The sequence below is a fragment of the Passer montanus genome, unplaced genomic scaffold (genome assembly GCF_014805655.1).
Source record: "Passer montanus isolate IOZ18808 unplaced genomic scaffold, ASM1480565v1 scaffold27, whole genome shotgun sequence".
In the NCBI taxonomy this organism is placed as follows: Eukaryota; Metazoa; Chordata; class Aves; order Passeriformes; family Passeridae; genus Passer; species Passer montanus.
The window spans coordinates 9,352,976-9,372,753 of NW_024367372.1; the positions used below are offsets into that span (position 1 = coordinate 9,352,976).

The 19,778-nt window shown below is 39.3% G+C and overlaps 1 protein-coding gene across 12 annotated transcripts in view; it reads right to left on the reverse strand.

Annotated features, from left to right (window-relative positions):
• UNC79 (unc-79 homolog, NALCN channel complex subunit) overlaps positions 1–19,778 on the reverse strand; it is a 107,177-nt gene that overhangs the window by 73,835 nt on the left and 13,564 nt on the right. For 11 of the 12 annotated variants that reach the window (XR_005627844.1, XM_039712761.1, XM_039712766.1 and 8 more), the window contains 13 exons: positions 18,559–18,729; positions 15,665–15,757; positions 14,327–14,382; positions 13,583–13,712; positions 11,992–12,056; positions 9,930–10,018; positions 8,715–8,755; positions 7,468–7,496; positions 6,174–6,400; positions 5,719–5,890; positions 3,128–3,358; positions 1,214–1,404; positions 264–387 (listed from right to left, as the gene is read on the reverse strand). Coding sequence is in view for 11 of the 12 variants with exons in the window: in XM_039712761.1 (XP_039568695.1) it covers positions 264–387; positions 1,214–1,404; positions 3,128–3,358; positions 5,719–5,890; positions 6,174–6,400; positions 7,468–7,496; positions 8,715–8,755; positions 9,930–10,018; positions 11,992–12,056; positions 13,583–13,712; positions 14,327–14,382; positions 15,665–15,757; positions 18,559–18,729 (1,619 nt within the window). In the remaining variant the exon portion in view is untranslated. Of the gene's footprint in view, positions 1–263; positions 388–1,213; positions 1,405–3,127; positions 3,359–5,718; positions 5,891–6,173; positions 6,401–7,467; positions 7,497–8,714; positions 8,756–9,929; positions 10,019–11,991; positions 12,057–13,582; positions 13,713–14,326; positions 14,383–15,664; positions 15,758–18,558; positions 18,730–19,778 lie in introns of those variants that run through there. The other variant, XM_039712765.1, reaches the window with a different exon arrangement.

Below are 19,778 nucleotides of genomic sequence, written 5' to 3' on the forward strand. Positions count from 1 at the left end.
AATCACAAAGTCACTTAGGTTAGAAAAGACTCCCAAGATTACCGAGTGCAACCTTTGACTGATCCCCATCTTGTCAGCTAGGTTACTCTCATGATGGGTTAGCAACACTCAGGGTCTGTCTACCAATCATCCTTATACTGGAGCTAAGCAAAGGGCAGAAGGGATACATTAACTTCAGAAAAGCAGATTCTTTTTCTAAATTATTTCTATTCTATTCCAAAATTCAGCTGTTTCAGCATGACTTGTTCAGTGAGGACACTTACATGCAGCCAGAGCAAGGCCTGCTCTTGCACAGAAGATGGATACCCTGTGAAGCGACAGCTAATAAAGCCAAACATCTCCTCCAAGGAGAAAGGGAGAGGACACAGCTCAGTGTCAAACATTTTGCTGAAAAATAGAACAAAAATGTAGCATCACTGAGTTAGCATGGCATACACTGTGTGAGATAGAACAGAAAACTGGTAGGAAGCTAATCTTACTTGCAGCCTCACCCTCCATGGCAGCTGAGCCAGGCTGCTGATACCACCTGTCCTGACTATGCAAGGCCATCTCTGAATTTGGGGATGCACCTTAAGAATTGACATCACATATGTCCAGTTTCATTTGATAGCAATATCTTTTCCAAAATCCAATGCAAAAATTGGAAAATTTCTCATCTCACTAGTCCATTATTCCACATTTTCACTAAAAAATGTTTACATCAATACCTACAAATATGAACTTACAGTGAGTTTCAGAGCCCTATCATCAGTTAAAAGGCAATGTGAAGTTTTACCATCAAAGTCATAAACCAGATATAAAATTACGATTCCACCAATCTTATTCTGGTGTTTCCTTTGCTCAGGAGGGGAAGATATCAGCTAAACAAATACAGCTCTACCAATCCCTGCCATTTCTCATCAACTGGACAGAGGAGAAAGACTGTCCTTCCAACATGCTGCAGGAAGCACAGTAAAAATATGCCTTGCTCACACCAAAGAAACATCCATGTAGCTGGCTCTTGACACAAAGATACAGTGGGCAATAAAAGAATACTTTTCCAAAGCTTAAATCCTTTAGTCTAAACATAAGATACAAAAACAAATCTGAAGCATTCACTCACTACTGTCTATTACACACATAGGCATTTTTATCAGTTGTCACCATTTTACAGTGCAAAAACCCTCAACAAACATATGCAAAACCAGAACAATTCCAGCACGTGCCCACATACCTCAGCACTTCCCGAAACTCTTTCAGCTGGTTATCGGGCACTTCTGTCCTTATGGCTTCCAGCCATTCTGGCATGATACACTCCCACACCGACTGGTTTATCACGTTGTAGGGAATCAAGCAAAGGATTCGATTCAGCCCTTCTTTCAACTGGGTTACAGCACTACAGGATTTGTCCCAGTATCCACCAACCTGTGGGTATTTCAAAAAAATCATATTGATGAACAACATTTCTAGTCCCTGTAATTGTTCAGTATCACAAATTTGCTGAGTGTGTTGCAGCCAGGAAATTTTTGGAGGTGATCATTAATAACTTCAAGGCAGAATTTAGAATTCAGCTATGGAGCTGCATTGCTTTCTCCTCTAATATGACTGACAGTACACAAAAGCCTTGTCCAAGACTTAAATGAAGTTTGCTCATTTCCAGGCCATGATTCAGTGTATTATTATTTGTAATTCTCAAAAATGCACAGTTTTATTTGGTCAAATTTGCAACATCAATTTTTTGCTCTGGCCAACTTGTTACAGTGCTGGGTCTTTACATCTAAAAACTTGGTCTGTACAAGGTGTTCTTTCATGAGTGTTTGTTTAGGATTTTTTGAAGAAAGGTTCTCAGTGATGTAAGCAAAAAAAATGCTTCCAAGTATGTAAGTAATTGGCATACAGAGATTAATTATTCTAACTGACCTCGGCTCACATCTGCTGTTCCTGACTAATGGCTCTAGAGATGCCTGCTGTTTTGGCAGCAATTACTGGTAATCTCAGCCAGCAAATTATTTTTCCTTCATTCATCACAGCTAATTTCATGGCTATTTGTCTTCATGTTCAAGTGAAGCCTTGCAAATCTGGCAAGTTTTTGGTCTAGTCTTCAGTATTGCAGTAGGGGGTAACAAAAGTCAAAAGAAGGACTGGATCCAAGAAAAAAAATCTGTAAGAGATTACAGCATGAGGTTCAGTCCTTTCTTCTCCCCTTAACCTCAAAGCCATGGTCTCTTTTGTTGAGTTTCTAACATTTGAAGTATCCACCCGCCTCTCAAATTGCCCCAGCTGACCTACAAGCCTCCCAGCAGCAATGGTTACCTGTCTGCACATGTACAGCAAATCCCATACATGACATAATGAAAAACCCATGATGTACAGCTCATGCCTGATGATGATATAATATGTAATACATCACATGAAGTCTTCATGGCCCTGCCAAGTCTAGCCACTTAATTTTAGGAAACAAGCCCAACATGTCCTCTGGAAAGGACAGAAAAAGAAAGTCCTACAAAAAGCATGACTAAGTGGTGAGTTTTGCTTCATAACTAATGGACAGAAAGAATGACTTTTTTTAGAAGAGATTGCACCAACAGTTGCACTCAGGCACCCTGGATAACCTTCCAGGTAAATCTCTCTCACCATCAGCAGCAAGGCAAACCAGACTTGGATCTTGACTGATCTTAACACTCAAATTAGGTCTCTGAAGTTAGCATCAGTGTTCCCAGAATTCCCTTCAGTTACAACTCTGTGGTTTCATAAACCTTAATTCACAGCTGCAGAGATGAATTATGCAAAGACCAGAGAAACATCACTACAGGACAGGCTTATATTTGGGAGTAGGCAAGTGACACCTTTTAGCAAAGACAAATTTGGGTACTTCAGCAGCATAATGAAAATGTGCAGCTATCAAAAATACTGTATCTTTCAATACCTATAATGTTCTTCCAACCTGCCTTCACATCAGTGTAAATAATGCCTACTTTCTAACACAGCAAAACTAAAAATGCTGTGAAAAGGAAAAATTTCCAATTTCCACTGCTCCCTCTACACTGAGATTTCTTTGTCTTGTCACAGCTCGGAAAGAAAAGGTGATTTTCCTTAGGACCTTAATCTCTGTAGCAAATAAGGGAGCCTTCAGATAAATTGTTCTTACCCTGGCAAACTCCATCGGCTTTGGCAGGAGGCACATAACCATGACATCAAACCGGACATCACAAACAGTCTTCAGCCACTTAGTAACAAACTGGGGCTTCAGCTTCTCAACCAGGCTTCCAACTTCATCATCCATCATGTAAGCTGTAGAGTGAAACCACTGGAACACCATGCTGACCAGCCTTGCTAAACTCTCTGTGGGTGTATTCTCACTGGGAGTGCAAAGGCTCACCTGGAAGACAGAAACACAAACCAACTTTCATTTCTAGAATTAAAGGTGGGAAACTTTTTGTCTACTATATTTTGCATTTTATCAGAGTTATGAAGATGAAAATTACATAGGAGACAAATGAGATGAAAATTTTTAAGTAGAGGTAGGTACAGGACAATTGACAAAATATTTCATAACCAGAAAATAACAATAAAATAAAAAAAAAAACAGGCACTGAATTTTTTGTTTACTTTCAACACCGAAAAAAATCAGTATAGAGTGTTTTGACAAACTTTTTGGTTTGAACTTTAAAATTACTTTTAATTTCAGAAGGTAGTGTAAATCTAGTAAAATATAAGATATACATACTCACACATATATATAAGATGTACCAGATAAAAAGACAAGTCAAATCAAATACTTCAAAAATTCTGAAAGAAAATGCCTACCTAATGCAATTAATGATCTTCGCAAAAAGATGCTAATCTTGAATTTTTGTCGTCATTTGGGGCATGAATATGAGTTTTAAGTCCTCAGAAATTCCCACATAATGATTAACATTCTTCACCCCTCCTCCAAACTCTCTAAAATGATACCTGGACTGTAAAGCTGTCACAAATCTGAGACCAAGCTTCTACCCCAGCTCACAGGCCAGCACACTGCTAAGCCCGTAATTACCTGATGTTTGAGCTCTTGGTAGCCTCTGGGTACAGGAGATAAAGTTTCAAGTCAGATTGCTGAACTGAATGCAAAGAATGGCTGACAGGAGAATTGAGAAGCTCCTTTAGCCACCTCTCAGCTATTTGCTGTCATTTCCTAGGGAAAGCTGCACACTCAGGACTCGGCATCCTGAAACTGAAACTGGTGAGCACTGCCTGGCAGCACATGAACAACAGAGCAATGTTTGTGTCATATCTGGAGAAAAAAATGACAGCTCTCCTTCCCAGAGAAACCAAAATCTATTTTAAAAATGTTTTTCCTCCATGATTTTTCTTGAAATGGGACAGCTATCAACCCTTCTGCCAATTAAAAGTACAGTCTTTTAACTCATTGCAGGTTGAAGTTAAGGTGTTGGCCTCCTTGTGCTTGGCTCAGTTGAGCGTTAACTCAAAGGCAGTATCAGCCAGCAGCCTTTTTAAAAGGAGCTCTTTACCCCTTATCCAGTTTCTGTATGAAAGATAATCATTTTAAGAAGGAAAACAGCAACCCAAGATTTCTCACAACCTATGTGGTCATCTCTGTCAATACCCACTACAGAGAGATCAAGGGATTTTACAGGAATAGAATGGAGACAGTGAGTTCTTCCTCCCTAGCACAGAAAGGTACACTTTGAATGTCAGGGATGAGGCATGTACAGTGAAACATAACCTCAATTCTACTTCTGGAAATATTGACCTTCAGTCTTTATAAAACATTACTTGATACAGAATAGACACACATGGCACAATAAAAATAATTTAAAATAATAGATGTCTTTAATTCTAAAACAATGTTAAACACCAAAACACACAAGACGTCAGTAGAATATAAAGTTTATTCTTGTAAATAAACTTAAAACTGCAGAGCAGCTCTTTTGGCACTACGGAATTCCACATCTACCACCCTGCCATCCAGAGATCCTATCTCTGTTTACACAGTGGATGAGGGGCCCTGCTATTTGCCCACCTGTCACTGGCTGACTGAAGAGAGAGCCTGAGAGGAAAGTGAATTGGAAAGAGCCTGAGAAAGACAATTCTCCTTACGGAGAACTGCAGAATGCAGTTTCTGAGGATCTATCAGGCTGCAGCCTGGCCTGCTCACGATCTAGCCAGCAGCAGTCCTGCTGTTTTGGAATCATCTCTGCTAGCTGCTGTGGGGGTAGAACCAGCAGGGCTTCATTCTGTCAACCCACACCAGGTGAATGGAGCAGACTGACTGACACAACTGAACCAAGCCGACTGCAGGAAGGAACAGCATCCCACCAAGAATCCTCCAGCCTATTCAGAGCTAAGGGAGAAAGCTCTGCTTCCAGAAAGTGATGTTGAAAGCTGGAAGGGGAAAAACAGATTTTTAGGGGACTGCCTTTTAAAATTAAAATAATGACACTCACCAGGGGGCACTTGTGAACAGAAGCTGATGGCAAATAGAAAGTCAACTATAAAATAGAGTGAATAATTCTGTTATACACTTTGTAGCAGACTCAGAGGCAGTCAGCAGCTCCACTCAAACCAGTTATGAAATCTCCAAGTCTGATAGCTTCACAGGACAAATTTTTACTTACAAATCAGAGTAAGTCTCCTACTAAAGCCAAGAGGTGAGGAAAAAAAAAATAGAGGTAAAATAGACTTCAGAAAGTAAAGGAGAGGCAAGCAAGAAGAGAGAAAAAAGCAGGAATTTCTTACCAAGAACCATATACCAAACTGGCTCAGGAGGCGTTGGTCATGCTTGTCATCATCTTTATTATCAAAGTCTGTGTTGTCCAGGGAGTGATGGGAAGAGGAGAGCCCCATCTGCCTCCTTCGGTTGAGCTCATGCTCCCTCTGCTCAGCGTGAAACTCTGCTTCTTTCAGCAAGCTATAAAACAAGCCTGTGGTCAGTGAACGCACCTTTCCTGCGGCAGACACAGGTATCCAACCAAGGCTAACTAGATGCTAAGCCATATGATGTCACCACTTTCCTGAAACAAAACAACATCAAATCCTAGGATTCCAGGCTGACCTCCTCATCGGGACAACACTCACACCTGAGCCACCCTCCGCTAAAGCGGCAGCATTCAGCGTCTGCTCCCAGATTATCCCAACAAAACCAAAATCCACCAGCGCACAGGACACCCAAGGCTGACCCTGGCTGGCAGTACCTGATGACAGCCTCCACGGTGCACACGAGCTCCTCGGCGCCGCACTCGCGGGTGTTGATGGGCGGCGGCGAGGTCTGGTACAGGTGCGTCTCGGCGGCCGCGCCCACCTCGCTGTGGTGGTTGGAGTGGCACCTCTTGCAGTAGCGCACCGGCCGGTTGCCGTGGCGGCCACAGCAGCCCGCCGAGAAGCACGTGACAACCGCTCTTCTGACGTGGGAGCTGCAGTTCTGGAAAAGGAAAAAGGGTTTGTCAGGCCAAGGTTAGCAGGAAATGGAACCGAACACAGGGGTGAGAGGCAGCATAGGCAGCTGGCTCAAGGGTCGGCAATTTCCAAAATTGCTCTGTCCAAGCACAGCTGTTGCAACATCCTGATGCCAAACATCACTGACCTTCCAGAAAGACAAGCTCAGGACTAAATGCTAGGCCTGGACTTAAATGTCACAGCTGCTCCTCTTCTGAAACACCAAACTGACATTTAAATCATCAACCTCAACCTCCTGACTTGGAGCAACCTCTAAATTTTACAGTAGTTCTCTTAACACCTGCTTATGCTTCAGAAGGTCTTTTTAAGTTACAGGTAGCAACAGATAGATCCTTAGGAGTGCAAAAAAATGCTGCCACCGTGCCACAGTTTATGCTATGTAAGGTTCTGTCTTATCATAGGAAACTGTACAAGCCTTTAAATAATCACCTGAAATTTCTGCCACCTAGTAATCCAGCCTAACAGAAAAACTTTCTTTGCCACATGAGAAATGGAATTCTCATGCAAGATATACACTGTATTCCTTGCCATTAAAGTCTTCTCAAAACACATTAGCTGGTATGTACTGCAAGCAGATTCTTTTTGTCAGCAACCTTTTCAGAGCCAAGCACTGAAGATTTTCAGTCCATGTATTTTTAAAAATACACATTTTACAGTATGATTTTTGCCCAATTAGGATTAATCTAAGACTTGAAGGAGATGAGAAGATATATAAACACTTAAATTTAAAATTCATCTCTTGTTCTCTCCTCCTTATAAAGCAGAGTTATAGAATACAAAAGAGCTCAACTGCATAATTGCATTGCTTTACTAATTGCCACTTAAACTAAAACCTACAACTCAAATCAACATCATCAGTTTTAACAAAAAGAAACCTGCTGCTGCTGAAGTATTTCCATCCACCAAAAAATGCATTCATGGATAAATTGTGAAATTTTGGAATGGTACAAAGAAGAACGCACTACACAGTAATGGAATGACATTACACACAACATCAAATCATGCCCCATCACACAAATGGCTGAATCTTACCTTCTTCTGACATATAGCAGAAATTTCAGCTGTAAGGGGAAGGCATACAAAACATGAACACAAAGTGACGATCTTTGTGGTTTACTATGGCAGCCAGATAAAAATGGACATCCTGCAAGGAAGCCTCTGGGCTAAACGTGTGTGTCCAGGTACCACTGAAACCCCTAAGCCTGCGTGAGTGAGGACACTGTACACTTAGCCCTATGGCTATTTTTACTTTGAAATGCAGTAACAGCCTTGGTGCATTAAGGGTGGTGTGCTCTGCAACCCATCCACCTTCTGCCTCACAGAGAGACTTGTAAAAGCACACCTTGCACACACAGCTGTGGCGTGCTGTGGGAGACACGGCTCAGGTGGGCCCACACTGCTTGTGGAAGCTCTTGGCATAAAAGAGTAGTGAATATGGATGAACAATGCCAAAGCAGCCACTATGTCTGGCCCATAATTTGAGAGCAAAATGTTTGCAGATTCAACCTGTAAGCAGTAGCTATTTGATCTGTTGCCCTGGCAACATAGGATTCAGTAAGTTTAAGGGGCTGATTAAGAAGATGTGCTTCCCTTAAGTAAATAAAACATTCTTTGTCTGGGTAACATTTCAACTAAAAGCAGACAGCAAGAAAATCTCAACTGCTTAAGAATTTTCAGTTTGCAGAGCAAAGAGAGAGGCAGTGTCTTCATTCTACCCCTGGAAGGGTTATTTCAGATAATATGCTGATTAGTCTGTCAACACACTTTGTCTGCATTCTAGTAGATAAGAAAATATCAGATTTTCTCACTGGCCAAAGGACATTGATTGACCCAATGACTGGATCATCAAAAAATATTTTATGACCTTTTCTGATATCCTTTGCAGTCTCATGTTACAGATTTTCAGCAGCTTTTAGAGCTTTCAAATCAGACCCAGGTTACTGGAAGAACTAGCCCAAATTTTTGGACAGCGCTGTGGGACACAAGTACTTTTTAAAAACTTGGCTCCAATTGTGAATGCTTCAAGATTTGAAAATCTGTTCAATTGTCTCTGTTTTCTCACACATAAAGAGTTGCACAGTATTTCAGATAGAGGATTAATCAATTCTTCATAATACTTTTAGGACAGCAGCATTAAGTACAAACTACTTTAAAATAAAAAGAAAACCCCAACACTTTTGAACAGAATGCAGCAGTTCAAGTAATACAGTATGGAGAAATATCAGCATAGCTTTGTACAATTATGATTAGTTTGTACCTACCCTTAAAATATCTCTTACCTTGTGGCAGAAGAACATCAATCAACCATTCACTGTGATCTCTGTGAAAATGTATATATAATTAGCTTTCTTTTTATACATACATATATACATTGATTTATTTTTGCACAGAGGAAATTTAGATAAATTAATGTGGTAGGAATGCCATTATTCTGAAGCTTCTTTTTTCAAATGTAGTTTTATAAATTGCTAACTGGTTTACATTACATCTCTTTGTTGTGCTGTCTTACTGCAAATTACCACTTTGATGATGATGGTCACCATGTTCAACGTTTTCAAAAATTACGTTTGAGACTTAAATTTATCAAATTAAAAGAGAGTGTCCTCTGAAAGTCTGACAGCTAAGAAATGGTAGTGAAGAATAACAGATGAATGTAGAAAAGAAACCAAAGCACCAGTACTGTTTTCTCTGTGTGTCCTTAGAAGCTATGCTTCTTCCAAATTCAATTACTTTTTCTTGCTTTAGTCAATTACTTTTTCCTGCTTTAACTCAACGATGACTTAAAAACCTAAGGTGAGATGTAATTGCTTTTCCCACAGCCAGTATGATTTAAAGTTGTCTGAAACTGAGGAGGAAAACACTCCTTTAGGTTCTGAACCACCTGTAACCTTGTCCATTTGAAGTAAGGACAGTCACTGGCTGCAAGTATCAGTAGATTTTGTATACTAATGCAAACCAAAGTAGCAATTTAAAGGTAAAAAAAGTCAACCAGAAATGAAAAAAAAGTGAGGTTATTTTATTTCAGGATACTTCCAAGTACTGGATCAATTTCTTTGATCTCTGCTGCTTCATGGTACATCTTAGAGACCGATCTGAACTACATGCTACAAAACATTAGTGAAAGCTCTGTAAAAGAACGTTCACTGTAATGTTCAGTTTTAAATGACAACTAATGGATGAGGACAAAAAATGTTTCATAAGTATAAGCTGGTTCATTAAAGAGGTTTCCCTATCATAGTCAATGCATCCCACAGTATCTATTCTTTCAGAGATCTCAAATTAAAAGCTCTGTTTAAAGGTAGATGCAAAAGCTAATCATGTGGGCTAAATATCTGTAATCCTTATTTATATTGAGTGGTAATGTGTTCCATATATTTCAACAGGTTTACCTATATGAATTATATACTAATCATACTGCAAAAAAGCAAAACTACAGAGTTCTGAACTCTGGAGTCTGACAATATTTATCTTTCTTGAGCTCTTGGTTTACCTACCCTGCAATTCTCTGGCTGCATTCTTCACAAAGATACAGGGGAGGTGGCTTATCACCCAAAGCCACAGACAGGGATGGGTCAATGCACATCTGAAACACGGAGAAGGAAAAGGATTAGCATCTCTGTTCATTGAAGCTTGCTGAAAAAGTTCAACATGACATAAAATGTAACACAGCTTTGATGCGTGTTAAGAGCATTTAGTAATGAAAGAAAATACTCAGCATGTACATACAAGATCTCAAACTCTTTCTAACAAAGACAGGGATGTGAGAGCCTGTAAAAAAATGTGACATATAGCAGTACCAATATGATCACTTTCTGAAAGACAAGTAGGTTTTTTATATACACTCACATCACATATTCACTATACACTGCTACTATTTTGTCCCCAAAAAGACAGCACTTAAGAGGATCCATTGTTTAGGACAAGGTAATGGAAAGGTCTAGATTTTTCTGTCTCAAAAATGCCAGAAAAACCTAATTTTCAGTCATCACAGTTTTTAAGTATAGAACACAACTGCAGTGACAGAACAAAGACTCACAGTTCCCTTGGCAACATAGGTTCAGACTTTGTCTTGCATTAGCTTTTATCCTTTCACATAAGTCAGTTACAGAAAACAGTTACAGTTAACAGCCACGTCCATGCACATTTGTTCAAGTGTTTTGTACTACAAAGGAAACACTGAACAGAAGTGTGCATACACCACATCTTAACCACTCTGATCACTCTTACTCCATTGGAGTGCAAGACTTTATAAATAAAGACAAATACCTCTTTGAATGTTTCTCATCTTTGTTAACCAAATCATCTATTTATGACATAACAGGCTGCATTTTTCTAAGTGATGACTGATCAAAAGTGGTTCTGTCAAAATTAGGCTAACAGATCACTCAAAAATATTCAGATACTTAATATGCAAAGCTTTAAACCGTACTTTTTAAATATTTTGCTCTATTGTGTTATTAGCCTGAATCTAGTGACCGCTACAACATGAAGCATTTTTCCTGTGAGAGAGGAATCATTGAGAATGACTGGAGTGGGCAGGAAGGTGGTCCCTTGCAGGACTTTTGAGGTAAGTGCCATCATTATGTCCTATCACAGCCTGTGGAAAAGGCTCACTGCAGAACTATTTGACTAAAGAAATTATATTTGTATACAAATCGATGCCAGGAAAATTGGTTGCACCTACATTTTTAGATAGATACAAATTAATTAATCAGTACACCTAGCTGCAGTATGTTCTGGACTTGGGCTGCTGTTCTTGCCTCTGCTACCAAATTGTTCTTTGAGCCTGGTCAAAGCTTTTTCATTTTTACTATGCCTGTAAACAGTAAAGATACAATTTACCTTCCTCAAAGAGGGCTGCAGAAAAGGTAAGTAAAGCTTTGTTGCTATTTGCTTTAGGACACATTCCAAGCAAAGGGTCATAACCAGAGTAGGTGCATTGTATGAGCTCAATCAAAATACCAGGTGAACTTGTACCTACAGAATTGAAATACTGTTTCCTATAGTAGTATTTGTGCACGTATTTATACACATGTGTGTGTGTGTGTGTGTGTGTGTGTGTGTGTGTGTGTGTGTGTGTGTGTGTGTGTGTGTGTGTGTGTGTGTGTGTGTGTGTGTGTGTTGTATGAGCTCAATCAAAATACCAGGTGAACTTGTACCTACAGAATTGAAATACTGTCTCCTATGTACAGTAGTATTTGTGCACGTATTTATACACGTGTGTGTGTGTGTGTGTGTGTGTGTGTGTGTGTGTGTTCGGGAACACATTTACATGGATTAGCCAGGAGCCAGCTTAAAATTTTATAAAGTACTCTACAACCATCGAGATGTTTAATTTCAAGATTTCTCACAGTAGCTACAAGGAAAACTTCATCTTGCTTGAGGCAGCTAAAGAACATATTCACAAAGGTGTGGCCCCTTGGTGCCACCAGGCTTTGTGGCTCCCTTAGCACCTGCTTTTGGTCACCTGCACACCACCACAGCACGTGGCTGGGGTTGAAGCACAACCTCCCCTGCCCCAGAGAGCTGGGTTTGGCCCCAAAGCAAGAGCAGTACCTTCACAGCGGGTTTGTTAATCGCATTGTGGCATTCAATGTGCTGGCAATGAATAGGATTCCAGGCTGCAAAACCAAAACATGGCTGATTAATAAATGAGAAGAGTTATTTATATTCTTTATGTCTAGCAGTCTCAATTGAGAACAAGGTCCTCTTGTACTAAGTACTATACAAATATGAGTATGATACAAATAGCCATTCCCCAGGAAGCTTAATAATTACAATAAACAACCTTGAACATACCTGCCTCCTGACTTATTTACAATGTAATTAAATGAACCATGGATTCAGAGAGAAAAAAGTAAGACACAGACATTCCTGTTGCAGACTCTTCTTGATCTCACCAGCACCTTGAAATAATTACCTATCCTCCCTCTCCAAGATGGTAATAGTAGCTGAGTAAATTCAGTTACTTTCCCAGGCAAAATGAAAACACAGCTGAGACAAAGGAAAACTAGTCCAATGACAGAAGGAGCCTTAGCTGTGTAACGACAAGAAGTAAACAACAAAGGGATGCTCAAATGGTATGACTTGGATGCTCTATGGGATACTCCCAGGTGAAAATACCATGCAACTGCAGACAATACTCGGCCCATTCTTAGCCCAGGGATATATTAGCAAAAAAATTACATATAAGGGAAAAAACCCAGTCTATCCAGTATTAGTAACAGTTCAAAAAGAATACTATCATGGTTGGTTTACAGACCTGCATACATGGAAGAAGTGATGCAGAGCAGAAGAATTTTTTTTTTCCTAAATAGTCAGGAGAATGTATCAACCCTTCTATGGAAGGCTTTAGAACAGATCAGACAAACTTCTACAAGGAACATTAAGGCTGCATTTGAATTGGTCTAGGGGTCTTCTAAGGTTTCTTCCAACTCTTGATTTTCATGATTTAAGATGTCACATTCTGGTACAGAAATTTTAAAAGTGACCAAAACCTGTGCCATATGACGGAGATTATTTGAAACAAGTTGAGACAGACAAGCAGGAAAGGCAATGAGTTGCTGCTGGTCAGTCGCCCCTGCAGCAGCACTATCCCACCAGTATGTCTGGGGAGTCTGGCAGACTTTGTACCATGAACCTACTCCAGCTGCATTCCTGACTTTGTCCCCCATTTTCATCCTATAATCAACCTTCAGAATTTATCCACTGTACTAACTGCACCTGACATCACATGGCTTTTTTTGACAGTAACAGCCAGATAAGAAGTCATAGCAACAGCAGCAGTGTTAGCACCTGGCAAACAAAAGCAGCCAAAGCAGTAATTGAAAGGAACAGAAACCAGAACTGTTGGGAGGCCCAAGCAGCAGTTTCACAGACTATTTGTTACAAACAAGATATTTATTTCTTCTCCTGTTCAGGTTTACTTAATATTGTGAGTAAGACAACATATTTACTAGCCACAATCAGAGTTTTTATTTTTCATAACATCTTTTGAAAATGCAGATAAATTGACATTGCATATTGTTATGAAAGTACAATCTATCAAACAAAAAGAGTCAAAATACATCATAGAACTGTAAAAAGGTGATTTTAACACTTCTCATCATTTATTCATTTTGGCCTATACAAAGCCAGCTGCACTGACCTGTGTACTGAAGTCCTCTGTATTCACTGATTGCCCCAGGGGGTTTTAAATTGGGCCAATAATGAAATAACATTTGTACTGCTGGAGGTTTAACTTGAGATGGTCCATAGGCTATTACATATAGCAAATCCTAAGGAAAGACATGTACAAAATGTTCATTTTTGCAAGGTAACACACCACAATTCAATATACTGTACTTCTGTTCAAAGATAGCTGAATACACAAAAATAATACATTCCATGCCCTAAGAAACTTCCTTTGTATGCTCTTAGAGACAGATTAGATGACCAACTTGAAAGCTTCTGAGTTTGATCAGAGCATGCAACAGCAACCATCCATCCCACAGTGCACCAACAGAGCAACATGAATTCTCTGTCTAGTCATGGAGCAAAGAGGTGAGATACAGATAAATAAATCAGATTCAGACAACAATACTCACAAATAATTCTTGTAAAAGTCTAGTCCCACATGAACTGAGAAGCCTGCTCATTATTAAAATTTCCACTCATTGGAGCCACAACCACATAGTACATAGGAAACAGAGCTCGTTTCTATAAAACATGGAACTGCCTCTGTAAACTAAAAATTAGAGGGACCTTCCTCTCCATAATCCAGAGGGAGGACTGGATATAAAGATCATTTACAACTTCTTGGCATACAGTCACTTCAATTTTCAAGCCATCTGGTTTTTATTACTACCCAAGCACAGTCATTTCCACAAAGTATATGTGATCATAAACTTACTTTCCATACTTCTTGCTTATATTTCATGAGACACTCCAATAATTGGCAGTGATACACTGAGAGAGAAAAGACAGTATAGACTTAACATGGACATGAAAACTCAGGGTACAGAAGTTACATAATCAGCTGATTGGCTTTGCTTTGTCCGTCCAGAACTCTATGCCTCATTCAAATATTTTTTATTTTAAAGGGCTTGCTAAAGAATCAATGTCCCAAGAATCATCACAAAAGATAACAAACTGCATATTAATAACTTCTTTCTGACAAAAAATGCAGGAAGATGATTACCATGAGGGAACAGGTTTTTGCACAGCAATGGAGACCTTTTCCAAACATATCTAGTTGAAAAATACCTGCTGATTCACTAAATCTTTGTCCCTCTGTCACAGTGTAAATGAGTATCTTGTCATTCATCTTGAGGCAGCAATGCAAGTCACATGTAACAATATATTATTCCCACATATACAAAAGGCTATAGAAGCCACTCTGTATCAAACAAACATGAGAGCCAAGTGAATACTTTACAGGTCTGACTTCCCAAAAACCACAGGGCAACTTTTTGTCTGACAGTTTGAACAGAGAAATCACGAAAAAAAACAAAGACAGAACATTTAATGAAAAAACTGACTTCTGCAAGCAGCTTTTAAAAATGTTGTTCTGCTTTTATTTACCTGTGTTAACCAAGTTAGGATGATGTGACACTCCTCACACAATGCAGTGTGGGGTTCCTCCACACACACACCATCTACCCATCCACATAAAACAGGAGATAGTTGACAGCTGATGATTATGCAATGTAACAGCTCACTGGGATTAAATATTGTTTCAATTTGGTTATGTGACCCCCGTGGTTTAACAGGGACTGCCTCACTTTTGTTTAGATACTCATAATTACATTTAACTTTATTATAGTTCCATTAAGCCTGTAGCCAGCATTACCTGTCTTCTTTAGAAAAACAGGACCAGTTGTCAATTCAGTGATATTTGAAACATAGTATAAGACAGTTACTATGAATTTCTGTAGCCAAGGTAAGTAGTATTTCTCTCCAACACTGACATTATATATATCAGCACTATATTCTGATGTCAAACGTGCGATCAGGGTCTCCAATCCTGGGCCAAATTTGTCCATCACAAAGGGATTTCTTATCTACCATAAGGATTATTTCCAGCATGATGTTCAGAAATCTCAGTTTTGACTAAAAAAATAATTTTTCATCCTGTGGTGGGAAACAACACCATTTTTTCCCATATGAAAACTTTTCTGATTGCATTTGACAATACTTGCTGACTGACAGTTTCAGAATGAACAATGCCATGTTGCATGTTTACACATACCTGGGTTTGATGTGTACTGCATTGCAATCATCAGCATTGATGATGCAGACAGATTGACATGTGCTGGAACACCTTCTCGTTTTGAAGATCCCACTTAAAAGAAAGGAAAAAAATAAATGAATTTTCTATTGTAATCAGGAAATCAGGTGAGAATAGGTAACTGATTCCAACTCATGCAGATGAAATTCCTAAGGTGCCATGTCATGAAAACTTAAAAAAAACAACAAAAGAAAGTGGAAGAGAAAGGTGGCTAGGTATTGATCTACAGAGCATGCACCTGGTTTTCCAGATCACTGTGACTTCATCCCCAAATTGCATCAACCAGTTACCTTCTCAGGCCTTCTCCTTCAGAACCCACAGACTGGTCAAAATAACATCACTTGAACAGCCAAGTGCACCCAGGCCTTGGATTGCAGGAAGGGTGAAGAGGAGCTGGAGGGTGAGATGGCAAGCCTGAGGCATGCTGAGGAAGGGCTGGGGCTGGTGACAGCTGCTGCTGCAGGGCACAGATTACTGCTCAGGGAGCCCCTGCCGAGAGCTCAAGTTGTAGCAGCATACCAGAGACATCAGTCCCATGGTTATGTGAACCGTGCTGAGATCATGATGAACAGCAGCACTGAGTATCTTTTACCTCACACAGAAGGTAACTGGAGTTCCTGGTCTCCCATGAAGTGAGTTACTATTAAATAGTATATATTTGGAAAAACCCCGCAGAAGTCTTACATGGCAACAGGGCTTTGAAGGCAAGCTCCTACACAGAGATGTCACAAGTATCTTTCCACCCTCACAGCACTTCCCCAAGCCTGGCTGCCAGGACCCAAATACCAAGCATTCGGGATGGAAGCACAGAACTGTAGCTACCAGCTCAGCGAGCTGTTTTCATCCCTCCCATCTGGCTCTCCAACTGCATAGACAATCTCTTGCATCCTCCCTTTTGGTTTGAATCAGAACTAAAGGCTAAGGGAAGGAAAGATTCTGCACTTGCCTTGCAAAGGAGCATATAATTCCCAGCAGGGAAAGACAAAGAGACTAATTAAAAGAACACTCAAATAGAAATGAAGGAGAGAAGAGAAAATGGACCATTTCTCCCTTTCTGTTCTCCACATGACCCAGCATTACTACGGATCTCTTCACTGCACTTCATTCATTTATTTTTTAATGTTATCCACACAAATAAGCACACCCAAATTATTGCAGAAAGGTGTATTTTTATGGATTTAAATTGAAAAATACTTGGCAGCTCTAACTGGGCAATTAAATATAGCCATCAGCAAAAAAGTAGGACACAGTACTAGATTAGTAAATTTTAAAAGCAGCAGACTGGTTTCTACAGAAATCTCACCAAAACTGATAGAGAAGAAAGCCAGTATGACAAATGCAAATGCTAGGATTCAATCTATATCAGGGGCAGTTGGGAAACAACATCTATTTAAGTAAACCAAGGATTTGACTCAACCAGTTATTCTGAGGTACAGTTCTACGGATCTGAGGACAGACAGGATAAGTCACCACCCTCAGCTGTTCTTTAACAGAAAGAAAGAAAGGTTACAGGAGTGGGAAAAGAAGTTTTTTAATGCAAAATCCTGTTCTTAACACAAAGAGGACCTATTGCACATATATTATTATATATTGCTAAATATATCTTAGCAATTTTGATTTGCACACTGTCATTAGATGTGTCAAAGTTAATAGAGAAAAGCCTCAGTAGGACGTACTAAAAATTAATATTTTACATGGGAAAACTGAGGTCCAGGAGATTTAGGAGACATTTCCAAGATCATTGACTGGTCAGAAAATACAGCTGATAAATTTGCATTAAATATTAATCTCAAAACACTGGACTATACTTCTTTCAGCATCTTCTGCATGCTTAAATGACATTACTCTTGATCTCTGTACAAAAGTTGTTCATGCTTTCCCACAAAGATCAGGAATATAGAGGTAAGGAAGAGACATTCTCAAAAAATCACAGAATGGTTGATGCTGAAAGGGACCTCTGGCAATCACCTTGGCCAATCCCTCTGCTCAAAGGCAACTAGAGCAGATACCCAGGGCAAATTGTGTTTCAAGCACCTGCTAGGATGGAGAATCTGCAACTGCTCTGGCAAACTGTTCCAGCATTTGGTCACACACAGTAAAAGGCTGGTTGGTTAAAACTGACCTAATATTGGCCCTAATGATTCTCTCTGCAGAAAATGGTTATATTTCTCATTACTGCTGAAGTCCTATCAAGCTTTTTGTCAGGAAAATGGACAAGCATCCAGAACACGCCTCAAGATCCACACTGAGCAGGAACTGTGATGTAAAGTAATCATGTGACATCTTCACACAGAGAAAGTAAAAAGAAAGAAGAGGAAAAAAGGCAGGGACCATCAGATTCAGTCCTAAATGCTACGGATAGGAGACATTACAGGCACAACCATTTAGTATAAAACTTAGAGAGAAAGTGCCAAGAAAACAGACAGGGAGAAAATCAGAAATTCACCACAACATCATCACATTGAGAAAAATCATACTCGTACATCCAGATATAGTCCAGATGCAGAAATTATGCATGTTGCTATTTCATTTATTATTTCAGGAGCAGTTTGCCCATTGATTCTGTATTCAAAACTCCCACTGCTGGCACTGAAAGTTCAATGAGTCTGAAAACAGTGATTTCTTAAATAAACGTCACACTTTAAACAAAGGAAAAATTCACACCAGAACACAGTGCAATAAATAAATAAAAATTATAGAGCCATTTCCCTTTGAAAATAGTCACATGAAATTATTTTATGTATGTAAGGAGATGGATGTTCCATTACAATTCTATGACAGATCAAATTTTGACTTGTACAGTCTGATACTGTTATGTGCCAAGACAGAACAACACTAGAATGAGCTCTACTTACATATAGCCATAGGGAGAAAAGACGTGCTGAGATACTCTATAATATCCTTGTGCAGAAATGGAGGAAAGGTAGCTAATGTTGAAATCATTGTATAGGGTAAGGTACTCAAAATATCATCATTGAGAAAAGGAAGCAAGCATGTAGTAGTGTAAAAAATTGATTGGCCAAGATCTGTTGAATAAAATGAAAGAAATGTAGAATCACTACAATGAAAATGTAATTATGACTATGTACTTTCTTGTTTACAAAACTAAAAAGATTAATTATAAAGATAATTTCAGCTTTCCTCTCAAAGTAATTTGGGAAGATAATCACTGTAGATAAGTGAATTCACCCTCAATTTTTAAGTCCCTCCTAAACAGAGGGAAACAGCTGTTGAACACAACTCCAAAGAGTCTGAAGGGAATATGAAAACTACAGCTTATAAAATAGTCAGTTAAAATCAGTGTTGATATTAATCATATGGTGATTAACATATGATGGCTTGAATTTAAGCAGAAATATGACTAGAATCAGAATTTCAAATGCACATTGTACTGAAGGCCAGATTTTGCAAAAAGCAGAAGTCTTTCATTCCGGTCTTTATCTGTCATATTAAAATAAGAACTTTATCTTAATTATCCTCAAGAGTTCTGCAAAGTATCTCACATACATTGACTACTGGAAGTGTCACTGTATTTTTAAACCACATGTGATTAAACTACAGATCTTGATTTCCAGGGCTAAAAGTGGCCACAACTTAAAAGAATAGGAATATTTATCAAGATTTTCTATACTCATTCTAATAAATCATATTGTAACTCTTTGGAAAGGATACTTAATGACTGTGCAACATTTTAGATCCAAAGGGAAAGCGTAGTTTATTGTGTATCTGGGCACTGTGGAATAATCTTTATACTCTCTCCCAAATGAGAAAGTGAGCTGGTGCCCACAACCCTCTGACAAAGGTCACAGCACTCAGTGAAGCCTGATTATGAACTTGTACAATGATCCTTAGACATCAGAAGGCCTTTCTCCAGCATTTGTTAATTATTCCCCAGCCTTAAGTACATTACACAGGCCTTCAGTCTCACCTGTACAACTGGTGTGATTTAAAACGGTCTCTGTAAAGCACAGAGAGATCTGTAGCTGTACACATCCTGGGTCATAGCAAAAATTACAATTGGCAGCCCATTTCAGTGGCTCTGGCCAGCCTTCTATGCAAGAGTCTAACAAGACCC